General features: G+C 47.2%; 1 protein-coding gene across 1 annotated transcript in view; it reads right to left on the reverse strand.

Moving 5' to 3' along the window:
- Positions 1 to 20583, reverse strand: part of LOC122542980 (myoferlin-like) — a gene marked incomplete at its 5' end in the record, with an annotated part of 121844 nt that overhangs the window by 90241 nt on the left and 11020 nt on the right. The window contains 7 exons of the mRNA XM_043681124.1: positions 1009 to 1249; positions 2786 to 2909; positions 5789 to 5904; positions 8575 to 8605; positions 12694 to 12744; positions 14932 to 14994; positions 20168 to 20296. Of these exons, the coding sequence (XP_043537059.1) occupies positions 1009 to 1249; positions 2786 to 2909; positions 5789 to 5904; positions 8575 to 8605; positions 12694 to 12744; positions 14932 to 14994; positions 20168 to 20296 (755 nt within the window). The remainder of the gene's footprint in view (positions 1 to 1008; positions 1250 to 2785; positions 2910 to 5788; positions 5905 to 8574; positions 8606 to 12693; positions 12745 to 14931; positions 14995 to 20167; positions 20297 to 20583) is intronic.

Genomic DNA, 20583 nt, shown 5'->3' on the forward strand with positions numbered 1-20583 from the left:
CAGAGATGTACAGACAGAAATAGACCCTTCGGTCCAACTCATCCATGCCGACCAGATATCCCAGCCCAATCTAGTCCCACTTGCACCATATCCCTCCAAACCCTTCCTATTCATGTCCCCATCCAGATGCCTTTTAAATGCTGTCATTGTACCAGCCTCCACCACATCCTCTGGCAGCTCAGTCCATACACGCATCACTCTCTGCATGGAAAAGTTGCCCCTTCGGTCTCTTTTATATCTTTCCCCTCTCACCCTAAACCTATGCCCCTCTAGTTCTGGACTCCCCCACCCCAGGGAGAAGACTTTGTCTATTTATCCTCTCCATGCCCCTCATGATTTTATAAACCTCAATAAGGTCACCCACGGCCTCCAGGGAAAACAGCCCCAGCCTATTCAACCTCTCCCTGTAGCTCAAATAGCCTCCTTCTGTATTGTCAAATTCTACGATTTCATGATGACAACCAATCAGATTTTTTTGTGATGCCAACTGAAGGATAAGTAACATAAGACCATAAGACACAGGAGCAGAAATTAGGCCATTCGGCCCATCGAGTCTGCTCTGCCATTCAATCATGGCTGATAAGTTTCTCAATCCCATTCTCCCACTTTCTCCCCTTAACCCTTGATCCTCATCTTGAACTCCAGGAAGAATACACCTGTTCTTATACAAAATACTTCCACAGGATTATTTCACAATTGTTCATCTGAGCGGGCAGATGTTTAAACTCAGTTTAAGGTCTCGTCAAAAAGCCAGCACCTCACGCAGTGCAGCACTCCCTCGGTGCTCTCAGCCTGGATGTTCATACTCAAGGGGCAGGACGGAAACCTGGAGCCCCGCCACTCAGAGAGAAAAAGAGCTACCCACTGAGTCAACGAACGCCACAGACAGCTCACCGTCACCTTCTGAGGGGCAATAACAGGAAATGGGCATCAGAAGCTGTCCTGGTCTCCAGCCTGGGATTGAATCATGGAACCTCCAATTTGCTGTCCTGGGACACTCTCCCCTACTCAGATACTCCCTCACCCTTCAGAAAAACTGGGGCGGCGCAGGAGGATTCCAACTCCACTCTCTCCTGACCCCTGCAGCTCACTGTCCAAAGCCAGTGCACCACTGGGTGGCCCACCACGAAGGGTTGCGCGCGGCTCACCTTTCTGCCGGCGAAACTAACTTCCAGAAATGAGTCGACACCTTCCTTATCCCTGTCTCCCCCGAACACGTGCTTCAAGTTCGACATCAGCCCTTTGGACACTGGAAATTAAGGAAGACGGTAAGTGCTTCAGCCACTGAGTGTTTGTGCCTGCACTGTCCCTCTCCATTTCCTTGGTCACATGTGACATTGTGGTGCTCAGAGTCAACCTCCTCCTACCTCTCCCTGTCTTGTCCATAGCCCCGGAGACTGGCATCGCACAAGTGGGTGTGCTCCCGGCTTCGGTAGTTTCGTCTGCCTTCACTGAGAACAAAAATGGGAGCTGCGTGAAACCTGTCGGCGGGACAGGAAGGAGAGGGGCTGTCACAATCCACTCCTCCAGGAGTCAGGCTGCCCCGTGACACACACAGAGTTGCACTCAGGCACAGGCACCTGGGGATCTGTATGGAGACCCCAAACAACACAGAGGACACGGAGAGGACACCTGACACATGGAGCTGCAGTGGTACATCGTTCAGGAGGGGCTCAGAGTAAGGCCCCAGAGACATGGGTTCAAATCCTTCCACATCAGGTGGTGGGATTTACATTTCCATAATAAATGTGGAAAAAATAATTTGTATCAGTATTGGCGACCGTAGATAATCAGTGTTGATTGTCATAAATACACAGCAACTAATGGAATGAAACTGAACCAAAAGAACAAGAATCTGGAATCGAAGGCTAACCTCAGTTATGGCCTACAGTCTTAGCAATTGTTGTAAAGCCCCACCAGGTTCAAGAGGATTGGAGTGTAAAAGCAGTGACGTGCTACTGAGATTTTATAAAGCTCTGGTTAGGCCCCATTTGGAATACTGTGTCCCAGTTTTGGACCCCTCACCTCAGGAAGGACATACTGGCACTGGAGCGTGTCCAGCGGAGATTCACACGGATGATCCCTAGAATGGTAGGCCTAACATGCAATGAGCGGCTGAGGACCCTGGGATTGTATTCATTCGAGTTCAGAAGATTGAGGGGAGATCTAATAGAAACTTACAAGATAGTGCATGGCTCAGAAAGGTTGGACATTAGGGAACTGTTTCCTTCAGGCGGGGATACTTGGATCGGTGGGCACAGCCTTAGAATTAGAGGGGGTCAATTCAGAACGGAAATGAGGAAACATGTCTTCAGCCTGAGAGTGGTGGGTCTGTGCAATTGCCACGGAGTGCAGTGGAGGCCGGGACGTTAAACGTCTTCAAGGCAGAGATTGATAAATTCTTAATCTCGCAAGGAATCAAGGGGAGAGTGCCGGTAAGTGGCGTTGAAATGGCCATCAGCATGTGGACCCGATGGGCCGAGCGGGCTTACTTCTTAGGCTCACTGCTGTTCTGAAGGTACACGAGGTCCTTACGCCACTCGACCTACACTTGGTGTCACACCCACAACAATGTGATCATCTCTTTCAAACCCTCAAACTCACGACGAGAAACAGGCAGTAAGTGCAAGACCCACATCCTCGTAAATGAATAAAAACAGGGAGGGGACAGGGGGGAGCCAATGGCTGTGGAGGGGATGCTGTAAAACTCAGCCAGGATGCGCTCATACTCTCAAAACCAAGCACTCGCGTCAAAGCAATGCTTCTCGGTGTTTCTGTGACGTACTGTGCGAGATGTCCTCCGCTCGATAGATCTTCACCTCAAAGGTGACCCATCGGGAAAGGATGCCTGCTGGCTGCAGTAGGTTACTCTCAACATCATCCTCTTCATTTGTCCCTCTCTTGTCTATCTGGTACAGCAAAGGGATTTCAATTACAACAACAACAAAAGCATTTCTTTGGTGCCTTCTCATTTACCAAAAAATTCCCAGCAATGAAAAGGAAAGCATTCACCTCCATGCTCGCAAACTTCCATTCATAATTACAACCAATCACCTTTTTTTCCTTATCATTATCAAATAATCCTTACCATAAGGATATTATTTAATCGGAGGGGGTTCAGAAGAGATTTACCAGGATGTTGCCAGGACTGGAGGGTGAGAGTTATGAGGAGAGGCTGAAGAGATTGGGACTTTTTTCACTGGAGCGTGGGAGATTGAAGGGTGACCTTACAAAGGTTTATATGGTCATGAGGGTGAGAGATAACATAAACGGTGATGTGTTTTCTTTCCCTCGTGGGGGGGATTTTCAAGACTAGGGGGCATATTTTTAAAGTGAGAGGAGAAAAATTTAAAAAGGACACAAGGGGCAATTATTTTTAACACAGTCAGTGGCTCGTGTGTGGAATGAACATCCGGGGAAGCGGTGGAATCGGGTACAGTTACAATGTTTAAAAGACGTTTAGCTAAATACATGAATAAGAAATGTTGGGAGAGACACTTGCCAAATGCAGGTTGGTGGGACTAGTTTAATTTGGGAACATGGTCAGCATGGACAAGTTGGGCCAAAGAGCCTGTTCCTGTGCTGTGTGATTCTATGAGTCTATCTCCTTCAATGCTGTAGTGACAACCAGGGAGTGACTGAAGGAGTTTCAGTTCACTCGCATTGTCTCCAAACTCCACACTCCCCTTCCACATCACTTCCTTCTACATTCACCCCCAAGTCTCTGAGAACAGCACCACCAACCATACCTCAATCTCAACAGACTGTTAATGTATTCAGTTGGTGCTAGATATGCAATGTGTCTTGCTGTAAAGTAACGTTTACAAGTGAACAAAGTCTCGGCCACAGTTCCACATTTTTACTTCCTGGCTCTCTGAGTCTTTGACCGTCCGTTCACCATCTCCTCACCAACACTCATGAAACCATTGTCCTGATCCAATTCTTGATTGTATCACATTCTGACCATTTCTCTAAAGACACTCTCCATCACAAGAAACACGCCCGACTGCCCAATTGATCCTGTGAAGTTCCCACTGCTTCTAGGTACCGCTATGCTCTCCCTCCCTGTCCTCAAGGCCAACCTCCCTCTCCTGAACCACATGGCCGCCATTTTCCATGTCCCTGAACGACGTGCTTGTCATCTTCCCTTCCCCTGAACGACGTGGCCGCCATTTTCACTTCCCCTGAACCACGTGGCCGCCATTTTCACTTCCCCTGAACCACGTGGCTGCCATTTTCCCCTTCCCTTGGGCCATGTGCCCACCATTTTCCTTTCCCTGAACAAGTGCTCACCACTTTCCCTTCCCCTGAACCATGTGGCCCCCATTCTCTCTTCCCCTGAACTATGTGGCCCCCATTTTCCTTTCCCCTGAACCACTTGGTAGCCATTTTCCCTTCTTGGCTCCTGCCTTAGATGGCATGACAAATTATTCCCAACTCCAGCCACTTGCCCGCTCTTCTGTCAAAATCATCATCAATATCCCAGAAGCCTCAAAAGGTCCAACCTGTCCTTGCAAACATCCACTTTTATATCCAACCTCTCCTGCTCTCCTAAGGTCTTTGAACATGCTCCTCCAACTAACCCCTTGTTTCTAACTCTCCAGGTCAGGTTTCCACACTAAAGCCATCATCTCCATAGCGGTTTTTCTCTGAAACCTGAGCAGGGGGTGGGGGGGGTTAATCACACTATGCTCTTCCAACACCCTCCTTCTCTCGACCAGCTGGGTGCAACTGAGTTCACTCTTGCGTTTGTAAATGGAACATCCCCACCACCAGCCATATGAGTGCTCCTTCCCTCCTACACACAGGCCACAAGACACAGGAGCAGAAGTAGACCACTCGGCCCATCGAGTCTGCTCTGCCATTTAACGAGATCACAACTGACCTGGTAATCCCACTTTCTGGTCTTTTCCCCAGAAACGTAGATCCCCCTCACTGATTAAAAAATCTGTCCGTTTCATTCTTGAAAGTACACCGTGACCCATCTCCAATGCCTCTTGTGACCCCCTTTGCCAATCTCAGTGCTGCGGGACTGAGTATCTGAGGGCCAATCCTGGACCAGACACGGTTAGCTACGCCCGATGGTCCAGGGGAGAGGCGTGGTGGGGGAAAAAGGAGTGTTTGTGTGTGCAAGTTCAGGGATGAGTAAGGGTGAATTCAGGAACCCGAAGGCAGCAAAGGATTCATCCTGTACCCCTTGATGGAGTGTTACGCCACTCCCCCACAGGTGGACAAATGCACATGGTTATCAAAGTGGTACACCCCTGCAATAACAACATCATCCCTTTCTCCCACCCTCCCTCCATCCCACAACTGGAATCAATGTTCAAAGAGTGACGTTCCACACAGCAGGAATATTTTGCAATCCCCGACTTGCCAGAGTGCTTTCCGAGATGGAAATGTGTTGCTGGAAAAGCGCAGCAGGTCAGGCAGCATCCAGGGAACAGGAGAATCGACGTTTCGGGCATTAGCCCTTCTTCAGGAATGAGGACAGTTTGTCCAGCAGGCTAAGATAAAAGATAGGGAGGAGGGACTTGGGGGAGGGGCGTCGGAAATGTGATAGGTGGAAAGAGGTCAAGGTGAGGGTGATAGGTCAGACTGGGGTGGGGGCGGAGAGGTCGGGAAGAAGATTGCAGGTTAGGAAGGCGGTGCTGAATTTGATGGATTTGACTGAGACAGGCTGGGGGGAGGGGAAATGAGAAAACTGGTGAAAACTGGTGCTTTCCGGGCAAGAACGTACTCAAAAGGAACAGATCCCATACGACCAGGAAAGTGTGGTTGTGCTCACCGGTGCTTCGTCCCCCGCTGTCAGGATGATGATGCTGACTTTCAGGTAGCCTTTGGCCATGGACTGCACATCATCTGGCTCGTACAGGAGTAACCACTTTCGTAACACTGCGTGATCTGTGACAGAACACCACCGCAGCACTGTTACAAAGAGCTCAAACAGTAGGGGAACCCAACTGGTCAGTGCTGGCCCACAGGAGCCTCAACGCGTTCGGTCCCTTTCTCCCCCACAACTTTATCCGGCTGCAATGCAGCCAAGTTTGAGATGACGCATTTGGGGAGGAAGACAATCAAAAGATAGGTCTAAAGTAGGGGGTCCAATTCGAAAGGGGAAGCAACGGCAGAGGGACTTGGGGGTACATGTGCACAGATTATCAAAGGAGGCAGGAGAGTAAACAGAGCAATTAATGAAGCCTATAGTGTCCTCAGCTTTATTAACAGGGCCACAGAGTACAAGAGCAGGGAGGTGATGTTGAACTGGTACTTGTCAGACCTCAGCTGGACTACTATGGCTCGAGGCACCACACTACAGGGAAGCTGTGAAGGCACTGAAGAGATTGCAGAAGCAATTTCCCCAGAACAGTTCCAGGGATGGAGAATTTTGGTTATGAGGACAGACTGAAGAAGTTTGGAGTATTCTCCTTGGGAGAGAAGAAGACAAAGAGGGGATCTGATAAAGCATTCAAAATGACGAGGGTGCTGGATTGAGAGGGAGAAATCATTCCCACCCGTAGAAGGAACAAGGTCGAGAGGGCAATGCTTTTGAGTGCTTTTGCAAAAGAAGCAAATGTCAGACAAGTTTTTTTTACACACCGAGTAGTTTGGAATTTACCCGGAAATGCAGTGTAGACAGAATCAATTGAGACGTCAAGAGGGCATTGGAGGATTATCTGGATAGAAATAATGCATAAGGGTATGGGGGTGGGGGAGGGGAGAACGCAGGAAATTGGCAGGAGGTAACAATGCACATTTGAAATGCAGATTCAATGGGCCGAATGGCTTCCTCCTGAGCTCTAACAATTCTTAATTCTCCTGTGATTCACTTTAACTGAATCGCTGCTATTCCCCTCAGCCACTCCACGTGTCCCAAGTTTAACTGAATCCCTTCTTGGTGAGACGAAGGTGTGGTGCTGGAAAAGCGCAGCAGGTCAGGCAGCATCTGAGGAGCAGGAGAATCGACGTTTCGGGCATAAGCACTTCATCAGGAATGCTGAAACGTGGACTCTCCTGCTCCTCGGATGCTGCCTGACCTGCTGTGCTTTTCCAGCACCACACTCTCCACTCTGATCTCCACCATCTGCAATCCTCACTTTTTTCCCTGCTTGGTTAGCATGTTAATTTTACACCCCCTAACTTTTACAGCCTCTCCCCTTTATCACCTTCCCGACTTCTAACCTATCAAACCCCTCTGTAGTTTTAAAGACCTCTATTTATTCCTCACATCCGAATCTAAACTACTTTGACCCATCTTGGTTCCTCTTGAGTTTGATGCCCATCTCCGATTAAGAAGACTTTCTCTCAGGTTGAAAGTTTTTAACTGACCTCCTGCCTCGAAGGAATTTTGGAGAGCAGTTCCAGATTTCAATTCTGTCCTCACGCCTGAAGAGCCTGGCTCTAACATTAAGGTTTTGCTCCCTTGGTCTGGACTCCAGAGCAAACAGGTTCTCTCCCTCTGCAGCCTCTCAAATCCATCATACACCTTGAATCTCCGCAGAATAGACAGGAGCAGGAGCATGCTATGGGGCCTGTCTATCTGCCATCCAACATGATCGCACCTTTCCATTTTCCTGTCTGCCCCCATTTCCCCTTCTCTTCAGTGGTACCCAAAAATCTGTCCAACTCAGCTGTGAATACATTCAATGACCTAGCCACCACTGTTCCCTGGGGAAAAGAGATATCCAAAGACAGCAAATTCATCCTCACCTCCATCTCAATGACCCTAGAAAAGCCCTCTCAGAATATTTAATGTTTCAATAAGATCATACACCTCATCGCTCTAAATGCAAATTTGCATTTGACAAAAATTCCTATACAGGGTGAGGACATCACCTTGTTGTCCTTGAGATGGTGTAGCAAGCTGCCTTCTCGAACCGCGACAGTCCACATGTTGTAGGGAGACCCTCAATACCCTTTGGGAGGGAAATCCAGGATTGCGACCCAGTGATGCTGAAGGAATGGCCAATATACTTCCAACTTGGAACGGCGAGTGACTCAGAGGGGAACCTGCAGAGATTGGGGTCCCCATCTATCTGCTGCCCTTGTCCTTCCAGATGGTCGAGATCATGGGTTTGGAAGTTGTCATCTTAGGAAATTTGGTGAGTTGCCACAGTGCATCATGTGGATGGTACACACTGCTGCTGCTGAGCGTTGGTGATGGAGGAAGTGGGTGTTTGTGGACGCGATCTTGCACCGCCCCACCTGCGCCCCCAACCTTTCTTCAATACTGTTTACAGAGGTTTACTTATATTAAAAAACCTTAGCCACCTATAAAGGACCATACACGTTTCTCTGAAGGGAGATAACTTTTAAGTGCAGCCATTACATAACGACACGCACTCTTGTGGGTCCAAATTGAGAGATGGAAGAGAGTGCAAGATTGATGCTCCCTTGCAGTGCATGTAACAACTTGCTCAACCTTCCCTCACATTAATCAACCCCTTAATCTTCAAGCCAAGACAGTGAAACTTGTCCTTAGAATTTAAATCCTCTTAGCCTCACATAGTCATAAGTCTCCCTCTGACACTATGGAGCGTTTACATTGCCCAGAATGAAGGTAACATTACATACCTGGAAGATCATAGACAGAGCCGATATCCAGCTGTAAGGGATGATAATGTACAATTTAAAGAAACTCTTCCTAAATCATGAAGTAAGTTTTTACTCAGCTATCTCGCGACTTCCACTTAGAGGAGACTGTAGCATTACCCAGGTAGCTCCTTGGTCTGGCAATTTATTTATTAAAATAGTAATAGAGAGGGACAAAACTGGTCCACACATTCAAGTCCTAATTTGGGGCAAGGTGAATTGTGATGGAATTAGACAGGAGCGTGCAGGGGTTGATTGGAGCAGTTTGTTTGCAGGCAACAGGACCTCCAGCAAGTGGGAGACCTTTAAAAGTGAGATGGCTCGAGTTCAAGGTCTATGTGTTCCTGTGAGGTTGGCAGAAATTGGGAACCCTGGTTGACAAGACATGTTTTGACCAGAAAAAAGGAGGCGTGGATCAGGGACAGGCAGCTGGGATCAAGGGAATCCCTGGAGTTAAACAGGGAATACAGGAGTTTACTAAAGAAGGAAATCAAGAGGACGTAAGGGGGGCACAAGAAAGCATTGGCTGAGAAGATTAGGGTGAATCCAAAGAGGCACTTTAAGTATATTAAAGGAAAAAGAATAACTAGAGAGAGAACAGGACCCCTCAAGGACCAAAGGGGACGTGTGTGCTTAGAACTGCAAGAGATGGTTGTGAGGTTTTCAAGGAATATTTGTTCAAAGTTTGTGAGAAGATTTGTAGCTCAAGTGCTCGTTGTTGTGGTTCTGTTCGCCGAGCTGGGAATTTGTGTTGCAGACGTTTCCTCCCCTGTCAAGGTGACATCCTCGGTGCTTGGGAGCCTCCTGCAAAGGACAGCTGGAACTGACAACCGGAAGCGGCAGATTCAAACCACTACAAATGCCGGAGGAAACATCACAGAAGCGCTTCACAGGAGGCTCCCAAGCACTGAGGATGTCACCCAGACAGGGGACGAAATGTCTGCAATACAAATTCCCAGCTCGGCGAACAGAACCACAACAGGAATATTTGTCCTCTGTGTTTATCATGGAGAAAGACATGGGAATTTGGGGAAGTTAGTGGTGACATATTGGGGACACTCCATGTCACATTGGAGGTGGTGTTGGATGTATTAGAATGTACAAAGGTGGATACATATCCTGGTCCTGCAAGAGGCGAGAGAAGAAACTGCAGGGACCCTTGCTGATATTTTTGCATCATCGTTAGCCATGGGTATAGTCCCAGAAAACTGGAAGGTAATTAATGTTGTACTATTATTCAAGAAGCGCTGCAAATAAAAGCCTGGGAACTACATACCAGTAAGCTAACCTGGTCGGTAAATTACTTGAGATGATTCTGAGAGATAAGATGCACATGCATTTGGAAAGACAGAGTTTGATTAGGATTAGTCAGCATGGCTTTGCGCGTGGGAGATCATGCCTCACAAATTTGTTATGAATTGTTTGATGAGGTGGCCAGGAAGGTTGATGAGGGGAGGGCAGGGCAGTAGACGTAGACTATATGGATTTCAGTAAGGTCTTTGATAAGGTTCCATATGGTAGGCTGCTGTGGAAGGTTACATCACATTGAATCCAAGGGGAGCTGGAAAATTGGATACACAGTTGACTTGATGGGATTGTAATAGTGGAAGGACGCTTGTCAGACTGGAGGCTTGTGACTCGTGGAGTGGTGCTGGACCCATTACTGTTTGTTATCTATATCAATGTTTGAGAATGTACAAGGCAGTGATTAGTAAGTTTGCTGATGACACTCAAATAGGTGGTATCGTGGACAGTGAGGAAGTTTATCAGAAACTGCAGCAAGCCCTTGATCAGCTGGGGAAGTGGGCCGAGAAATGGCAAATGGCATTTAATACAGATAAGCGTGAGGTCTTGCAGTTTGGAAAGTCAAATCAAGGCTGGAGTTTCATGGTGAAAGGTAGGGTCTTAACGAATCTAGTGGAACAGAAGGTCCTTGGAGTTCAGGTGCACGGTTCTCTGAAAGTGGAGTCCCAGGTAGACAGGGCAGTGAAGAAGGCTTTTAGCACACTGGCCCTCATCAGTCAGGGCACAGAGTATAGACGTTGGGAAGTTATCTTGCAATTAGACAGGATGTTGGTGAGGCCGCACTTGGAGTATTGTATTCAGTGTTGGTCACCTTGCTACAGGAAGGATGTTAATCAACTGAAAAGAGTGCAGAAGAAATTTACAAGGATGTTGCCTGGACTCCAAGGTCTGAATTATAGGGAGAGGTTGGACAATTAGGACTTTTTTGTTTAGAGTGTAGGAGACTGAGGGGAAGGGGGAATCTTATAGAGGTGTATAAGAACATGGGAAGCATGGCTAGGGTGAACGCACTCAGTCTTTTTCCCAGGGTTGGAGAATCGAGGACTAGAGGACATCAGTTTAAGGTTAGAGGGGAGAGAATAAAAGGGAACCTGAGGGGCAACATTTTTACACAGAGGGTTTTAGATTAGATTACTTACAGTGTGGAAACAGGCCCTTCGGCCCAACAAGTCCACACCGACCCGCCGAAGCGCAACCCACCCATACCCCTACCTTTACCCCTTTAACCTAACACTACGGGCAATTTAGCATGGCCAATTCACCTGACCCGCACATCTTTGGACTGTGGGAGGAAACCGGAGCACCCGGAGGAAACCCACGCAGACACGGGGAGAATGTGCAAACTCCACACAGTCAGTCGCCTGAGTCGGGAATTGAACCCGGGTCTACAGGCGCTGTGAGGCAGCAGTGCTAACCACTGGGCCACCGTGCCGACCACAGGGTGGTACGCATATGGAATGAGCTGCCAGCCGAAGTGGTTGAGGCGGGCACATTAATAACATTTAAAAAGCATTTGGACAAATACAGGGATAGGAAAGGATTAGAAGGATATGGGCCAAGTGCAGGGAAATGGGGTTAGCGTGGACAGACGTTTTGGTCGGCACGGACCAGTTTGGGCCAAAGGGCCTGTCTACGTGCTGTGGGGACTCTCTGACTCTCTCACTCTATGAACAGTTCTCTCTCAAAGCCCTAACAGCTGGAGCTGGAGTTGCAATGTTGAAAATGAACCAAGTGCAACCAAATTTTAAAAAACGGCAAAGACGAAAGAGAAGATTAAAAGCATGCTCAAATCAGGTGAATCTTGCAGCCATCCCCAACCTGTCTTCAGTGCTTTTAACTGTTTACGGGACATTGTTGCAGGCAAGGTTCTGTCAGGGTTGCCTACATTAAACATTTTTTTTGCTACCCATGTCCCCTTATTGTGTGAATCTCTTTCTAATATCCCCACGGGTTAAGGGCTACGTATTTTCATATGAAGAGACATATGATTTATATCATCCATCATGTATTGAACACATACTTCAGAGTAGAGCGATGGAAGCGAGCGCAAACTTGATGCTCCCATGTAGTAACATCAAAGGCTGTGACACTGAACCTTAGAGAACTGTGAACCAAGTGCAGATCGAGGTCAGATCTAAGAGATGTGGATTGTCGATGAACACAGACACAAACACAAGACGAATCATTCTGTGCATGGAGCAGAGATCACCCTGGAGAGAGGGGTGTGTACTACAGTTCACTCAGTAAGTCCCAGTTGCTGTGACAGCATGGATCTTTGCGCAAAGTGATGGCAGAGGCTCCAATGTCAATTGATCAGAAATCACTCCCAACTATCACCGACGTGCACTGGAAGGATTTGCCAGTCAGTGTTCCAATTGGTTGAGCATATTCTGCACACACTTTCCTTGATGGGTCTTGAACCTGGAACTTCTGGTCCAGATGTATTGGCACTACTCACAAGACTGGAGGGTTTCTTCCAGCGTTGTTGGTACATCCCCCAAGAGCTTGACACGACACCTTACAAAGCAGCTTTGGAGAATATGACAGAATGGGGACCATTTGGTCCATCACATTTTTGACTACATGACCAATTGGTCACATCCTCGACCTGTTCCCCATATTTCTCCCAAACCTACGAGATTCCTCGTGCATTGTGACCCAGGGTAGCAATGAAGACACGCCTCATGATACGTTGAGCAGTTTTACCAGGCAGTCCAAAAGCAAAGCTGCTTTATTACAAAAATCTGTCGTGTACCTGAAATGTGTGAGGCCTCAAGTCGGCATGGAAAAACTCACCTTGAATACACCGATCATGGAATCAGCTCGAAGTGAGTGCGAATTTAATACCTGCAAAAAGAAAGACAGGGAGTGATCCATGAGGGTAAGAGGCAGCTACCACTCTGAAAGCTAAAGAACTGGCGATACCCGGCTCTGTATCGGTCGCACAAAACATTGCTGAGTGCCCTGGGGGTACCACATGGGGAATCCCAGATGTCCAATGCATGGTAGAATTTGACCAATAAGGGCACACTTAATTCAGTCAACATTTCAAACCTGCAAGCCCCATCTTTCTTTTCCATTGAGGACATTTTGATTTTACGTTAATTACGACTCACAGGAGAATGCACAAAAACAAAGGCAGTGAGTTTGGACGATACAAGTCAGAAACAGCTGGAGAAGCTCAGCGGATCGAGCAGCAGTCTGTGGAGAGAGAAAGCAGAGTCAACATATTGGGTCCAGTGGTCCTTCTTTGGAAGGTTGACTCTGCCTTCTCTCCACGGATGCTGCCAGACCTGCTGAGTTTCTCCAGCTATTGCTGCCAATGTTTTGGATTTCCAGCACCTGCACTTGTTTTGGAACATACAGGTTTCTCCACAGTTCAAGACCGGCTGAGAAGTGCAACACAGCGCCATCGCTGGCCAAGAGATGTGGTTACAGCATGACAAGTTTATACAGGTCACTCCCATTATAAACACAAACACTAAGGTGTCCCATGGCACACTGGTATTGTCCCTACCTCTGAGTGAAAAGCTTGAAGACACACCCCAAGTAATTCAATGCGGACACGGGAATTCAAAACAGTAAGACAGAAGCGAGGGTTGCAGACAAACAGGCAGTCTAGATTTTACCTTTTTCATTGATTTCTACACGAGATTGAGTTACAATTCATCCTGACATTACAGTACAGAACTGTGATGCCTTCTCTGGACAATACAAGTCATACAGTTTACAGTGCAAGAGGCCATTTGGCCTGTTTTCCCGGTGCCAGGTCTGAAATATCAACTAGGAGATTAATCCCATCCACCATTCATTGAGACCTGCATCTCAACATTTCCCTGTACACTGGAAAGTCTTCATGATCCTTTTAAGGAAGACTGTCATCATCAAGTGTAAGAAGAATTTCAAGCTCACACAGTCTGGCTGTGGATTGTCACACCAGAGAAAACAGGTTTGCTCCACCTCCCCTTTTCAAATCCCAGTTTCATTTTAAGCAAATGGGAGACAGCACACAGCGACCATTTTCTGATCTCTCATCCCAGTGTTGATCCTTTCCCCACAAAGCCAGGCAGGAAGTCTGCGGGTAGGCCAACTTGGGATGGAAACCCTGCTGAAATCAAACCTTCCTTTTAACTCAGGACCAACCACTGAATTTAGTATCAGTCAACAGCCAGGTTTACAAGTCTCTGAACCCTGCTTCCATGAGGAAGCTTCAATAGATAGTGATCATGGTGCAATTCTGTCATGGAGAAAGGCCATTCAGCCTATCGAGTCCATGCTGTATGTTCAGCAATCTCTCCTCTCCCTGTGCTTTTGCATTACAGCCCTGTGAGTTTATTACCCCCAAGTGTCTGTCCAATTCCCTTCTGAAATCATTCCCTGTCTCCACTTCTACTGCCTTCACAGGCAGGGAGATCCAGCTCATTACGACTCACTAAAGAAACAAGATCTTCCTCACATGTGCCCCTCAGTATCTCTTGCCCAGAACCTTAAACCTTGTGTGCCCCCACTAGTCCTGGAATTGTCAGCTGATTGGACCAGCTCCTTTTTGCCTGCCTTACCTGGAACCTGTGATAATCTTGTCCAAATTCCCTCTCAATCTACAGGAGGACAGTCCCAGCTCCTCCAACCCAACACTGTCACTAAAATCCCTCCTCCCCTGGAACCATTCTGGTCAATCCCCTCCGGGCCTGACCAACGGGCAGAAGTGGGAATTCAGTTTGTCCCGAGCCCAGGGTTTGGATGGAGTTACATCAGCCAGCAGAGAGATCTGTTTGCAGAACAGATAGGCTGACCCCCACCAGACATTCACTAGCTCGACTTAATGGGGCTGAGTGAGGAACACACTGGGGTCAGGATACCATGCATTGGTGTGGGGGAAGACACAATCACACCCATCAAATGGATTATACTGACGCACAGTGACAGGAAGCTGGCGTGCTGTTACAGACCAGCACATGGCATGATTCTGAGCTGCAAATCCAACAATTCTTTTCGACTCTTGACTTGAGAGCAATTTAAAATCTGTTAACCTACCTGCAGGTGTATAAGTGTGTTGAAAACCTCACTTGGGGGTTTATGAAAATTCTGGAAGAAAAGCTGTCAAACAGAAAAGCAGCATTATTTATCTTGCAGGGGACAACTTGAAACTACACAAAGCTGGACATGTGAACAAAACTGTCCATCCTGCGCTCAGTAGGACAAATGCAAGAAGGCCAAATTTCAAACCATCACAACTACTTATGGTGCAGGACGAAGGATGCTGATTGGCCAAGGCCATGCCATGGAGAAACGCCAAGTTCCTCAGCGTTGTGTCCTCAGCCCAACCATCTTCAGCTGCTTATTCAATCACCTTCGCGTCACAGGTCAGAAGTGAGAATGTTTGGAAATGTTCAGCACCATTCGCAACTCCTCAGATACTCTATCAGTCCATGTCAATTTGCAGCAATACCCTGAACAACAATTAAGTTTGGGATGACCAATGGTAAGGAACCAGTGGTAAGTGCCAGGAAATGACCATCTCCAACATGATAGAATCTGACCATCACTCTTTATCATTCAATGGCATTACCATCAATGAATACTCCATTATCAACATCCTGCAAGTTACTATTGACCAATAGCTGAACTGGGCCAGCCATATAAATACTTTGGTTACAGGCTGGAAATCCTGCAGCAAGTAATTCACCTCTGATTCCCCAAAGCCTATCCCCACCATCCATAAGTCTTACAACACAGGGGAAACCCTTAATTTAAACCAGCAACACAGTAAAGATTTAACCCATGCAGTAATCTGTGAAAATTCAAGAGGCCAAGAACTAAAGTAAAAATTAACAACTTTATTTCTTAAAGTATAACAGAGAATAATTAACTGACAACTATTTACACCTCCTTTCTCTAACCTATCTGTTACCTTTCCTACTCATTTGATAAAACTCCCAATTAAGATTTACAGGAAAATTCAAATTTTAACACCAACCAGCAGTTGAATCTTCTCTTTATCTTCGTCAGTAGATTGGCTCTCCAGATCAGTGTTGAGGTTTTTCTCTGTGCAAACTCCTTCTCGAGACAGGTACCTCTCAGACAGTTCTGACTCTCAGTCTACACCTGTTGGTCTGGTGACAGTTCTCCTCCCAACTGTTCAATTTTCCCCAGTCTTAGACCCCCCAAAGCATCGGATTGTGTCATTGGCTTTAAAGATTGTCAATATACTCAATTCAAAGTTGTTTGGAATTTAGTATTTTTCGGGGTATAATTTAAACTGATTGGCCTAATTCGAATCTGTTTTGTCATTTCCAGGCAGCCAGCTACTCCAGTCGCTGGAGCACAAGTTACATCGTGTCTCATTGAGAACACTTGGTGCTGTCACTGGTATCTTTTACTCTCTCAAAAGGTGTAGTTCACCCACATCTTCATAACAATAAGGCACAAGTCAGGAGTGTGATGGAATACTTCCCACATTTCCAGGTAAGTGCAGCTCCAACAACACTCAAGAGGCTTGAGACCATCCAGGACAAAAGCAGCCTGTTTGATTTGCACCACATTCACAAACATCTCTCTCTCCACTACTGATACGCAGCAGCAGCAATGTGTACCACCCAGAAGATGTACTGCAGCAATGTACCTAGGCTCCTTTGAAAGCACCTTCTAAAACAACAGTTTCTATCTCAAAGGATAAGGACAGCAGGTACATGGGGCACCGCCACCTACAAATTCCCCTCCACGCCACTCATCATCCTGACTGGGAAATAGAGCAACATTCCTTCACTGGCATTGGGTCAAAATCCTGGGAACTCCCTCCTTAATGGCACTGTGGGTGCACCCCCACCGCACGGACTGCAGTAGTTCAAGAAGGCAACTCACCAGCACATTCCTAAGGGTGGATAATAAATGCTGGCCGTCCAGCAATGCCCGCATTCCATGAGTTTACAAGATTACTGATAAGGCCCAGGGAGTAATATGAATTCCAACGTGTACACTGACTGGGGAAGTAATCCAATGTGGTCAAGTAATCCACGACCTCCAGGGTTGCTCGAGAAATATTGATATTATTTTCATGAGCACGGATAAAAGCTGGAAATGCGGGAGCCAGGTTTACACCTAGCCGGACTCTGCTATTTGTGAACAAGTGGAGCTGGAACAGACAAGCCAAGCCTTGGAGAGTCAACTTCCCGTCAAAACCAGATAGGCCTGGTCCTACCTGATGAGGTGCTAACGGCCACACTGTTTCAGAATGAATCATTCTTTCCACCTCCAATCAACCTGCTTTGTTAGATTCATGTTACCCAGACTTGTGGCACCCACCTCAGTAGGCAAAAACGCGACAAGGAACAGCTGAAGGTTCAAAACCATGTTCTGTGACCTCAAGGTACTGAAATTAATCACCTCATTGGATCTTCCTGCCCCCGCCTGATTGGACAGTATTGGACACAAGCCACAGAATTGCCGAGAAGGTGTGAAGAGGTGTGAAGAGGACAATCTGGAGATCCACTTTGCTCTGCTTTGACACCCTCAAGACCGTTGGGCAGAAGTGGGTACTGCAGATGCTGGAAATCAGAGTCGAGATTAGAGTGGCGCTGGAATAGCACAGCAGGTCAGGCAGCAACCGAGAAGAAGGAAAATCAATGCTTCGGGCAAAGGCTTTTGCCCGAAGCGTTGATTTTCCTGCTCCTTGGGTGCGGCCTGACCTGCTGTGCTTTTCCAGCACCACTCTAATCTCGACCCTCAAGACAGCGTCTCTGACCGACAGCCGAGCTACACAGCATCTCCAGCTCCTTGTACCTTGTGATGAGTGTCATCAAACTGACCAGACTCAAAGAGACCACCTCAGTCAGGTGACCCCGAGACCAGAACTGGCCTGAGACGAGACAGGAAGCTCAAAATCGACAACTGCAGATCCTGAAACATCAGCCAATCCTCAAAGACCAAGGAAAAGCCTTTCCCAGCTTTCTTGAACAGGTTTTCCCAATCTTTTCAGACAACAGCTTCAGTACAGAGGTCAGGTCAGGGTGTAACGAATCCTCAGAAGCCCATATCAAAAGTGGATAGCTGGTGTACATTTGAAACTGTTTACTTAGAATTTTAAAGCTGTTTACTAAAGAGCCCAGTGAAGAGATGGTTTGAGAAATTGTAATTAAAAGTACAATAATACAGTCTGATAAATATTGTTTTTTTCTTGATAAACTATTCAATTAAGGTGTGTTGGACCTTCCCCTGACTTGTCCCAACTCCCAAATGGTCTATCTTGCCACATAATGCTCTTGAGTTAAAAATGGTTATTGCAAACTGACCAAGGTTGGTCACCTTTCACTTCACAATAGTTAGTTCACAGTCACTAATACTCAAGAACTCTCTGTTTCCATGACTGGGAGTCACTTGCTTAACAATCCTTAAGTGTGCCAACAGCTGCATGAACAACCAACGTCACATAATGGATTGAGCTGGTAACGTGACTCATTCGAGTTTGTCAGAGGTAACACACATTCACGCACAGGGATCCTTTCTCCGGAAAAAATTAGGAAAATACGTTCAAAGCTTGAGCCTTTTCTTGGACTACCCAGGGGTTTGGGAGTCTGTTATTCACTCACTTCTGGCACGCACAACTCCACAAGAGATCTGGAGGAATCATTTCCTGCCCACTAGACCAGGGCACCGCAATAAGCTTTAGCTCCCAACCTCCTTCCCCAGCTGGGAGATCGATGACTTGGCCGAGCTCTTGAGTTGGTCGCTCACCTACTCGTATGGGAACAGGAGGTGCCACTCAAGCCTGTCCTGTCAGTTGATGATCATGGCTTCACACAAAAATCAAACCGGGTCTTCAATTTCTGCATGTGTACAAATCCGAACACTGCAACTGACAGTCGAAGGGACAGTTAGTAATCGTTGCTTGCGTATGTGGCTGTAGCTGTATGAAGCTGTACCTACCTGGCTGGAAGTAGTCTTCATTGAGAAAATGACTGGATGTGGGTGAAGCTTTTTGTTTCGGAATGCAATAGATTAGGAGTTAATGTCAGAGGCCCAGGGTACATTGAAAATCAAGGACATATCCTTTCCAACTGGTCAACTGGCTCAAAAGATTTCTAAAACATGGGGCAAATTAATTGTTTTGGATAGCAGAAAGGAAGTCATAGAGTTATACAGCGGAAACAGACCCTTAGATACAACTCATCCGTAACAACCAGGGTTCCTAAACTGATCTCATTCCAAATGCCAGCGTTTGGACCATATCCCTCCAAACCCTTCCTATTCACATTCCCATCCATTTAATGCTGCCATTGTACCAGCCTCCACCACTTCCTCTGGCAGCTCATTCCATACACGCACCACCCTCTGCGTGAAAATGTTGCCCCTCAGGTCCCTTTCAAATCTTTTCCTTCTCACCTACAACACTCTGGTTTTTGAGTTCCTTTACCCTGGGGAAAAGACCTTGGCTATGCACCCTATCCATACCCCTCATCATTTTACAAACCTCTATCAGCTCACCCCAAAAGAGCCCCAACCTATTCAGCCTCTCCCTACGGCTCAAACCCTCCAATCTTTTGTAAATCTTTTCTGAACCCTTTCAAGTCAAACATCTTTTCTATCGCAGGGAGACCAGTATTGAATGCAGTACTCCAAAAGTGGCCTCACCAATGTTCACCATCCCTCACATTGCCATTTATCGTGTATCCCCTTTTACTGTTTGACCTCTCTCTCTCACAAATGCATCACCTCACACCTATGAGCTGAACTCGATCTGCCACTTTCCTGCCCTCCTCACCATACCATCGACATCACTTTGGAGGTCTCCTCCACACCATCCACTACACGTCCAATTTTTGTGTTGCCTTGAACCACACTCACTCCAGGGAGAGGGAATGCACCAACAAGATGGCCTACCTCTACACAGGTTCGGAGAAGCCCATACAGGTATGGAATCCAGCAGAGACAGGGGTTTAAGGAATCAGAGGAAGAAAACTCCAAGTCAAATCCATTCAAATTTGTTCTCCGTGACTGAGACAGGGAAGGCTGTTCAGACATTACTTGGAAAACCCTGCAGCAGTTAGACTCAATAAACCTTTCCAGTTTGCAACAGCTTGACAGTCCTGTTGTTGTCTTACCCCGAGTACTTAAATCCTCACTCGCCAACAACCATCTCAATCAAATTTCAAAGGGTCTCGTGCAGGGGTGAGCCAGTTGCAAGTTTGCACCACACTGGCCCCTCTCTGCCACCAGTTACACAGCCAAGGTGGTTGCCACTCAGCTCCTGCAGTGGCAAGGGAAATCTCCTTACCTCGTCGAAGATAGGGTTGTTACCCCGTTTGATTCTGGTCCGGAAAACGGTGTCGCCTACGTAGACCTTCACCACGGGCCGGATGTTGGCACCCTGCAGCTGACGGCCCTCAATAATCCGGACTCGAACCTGATAAAGAAACATCGCAGAGAAGGAGGAGGCAGCCAGTCAGCCCCTTGTGCTCGCCAATCCCACTCCCCTGCTCTGTACCCACACAATAATGTCATTTATTTTCCTCTCTTAATTTTGCCTCATGAAACGGATTCATTTTGCGGAGATTTGAATGAGTCTGTTTCCCCCCACTGCCCTTTCAACCAGTGCGTGACAACTCGCTGCGAGAAATATTTCCTTACATTCTCTCCTCAACTCCATCTCCTCTGGTCTCTGGTGACCAACTCTCCCGCCAGTGGGAAATG

Source organism: Chiloscyllium plagiosum, chromosome 42, assembly GCF_004010195.1.
Source record: "Chiloscyllium plagiosum isolate BGI_BamShark_2017 chromosome 42, ASM401019v2, whole genome shotgun sequence".
In the NCBI taxonomy this organism is placed as follows: Eukaryota; Metazoa; Chordata; class Chondrichthyes; order Orectolobiformes; family Hemiscylliidae; genus Chiloscyllium; species Chiloscyllium plagiosum.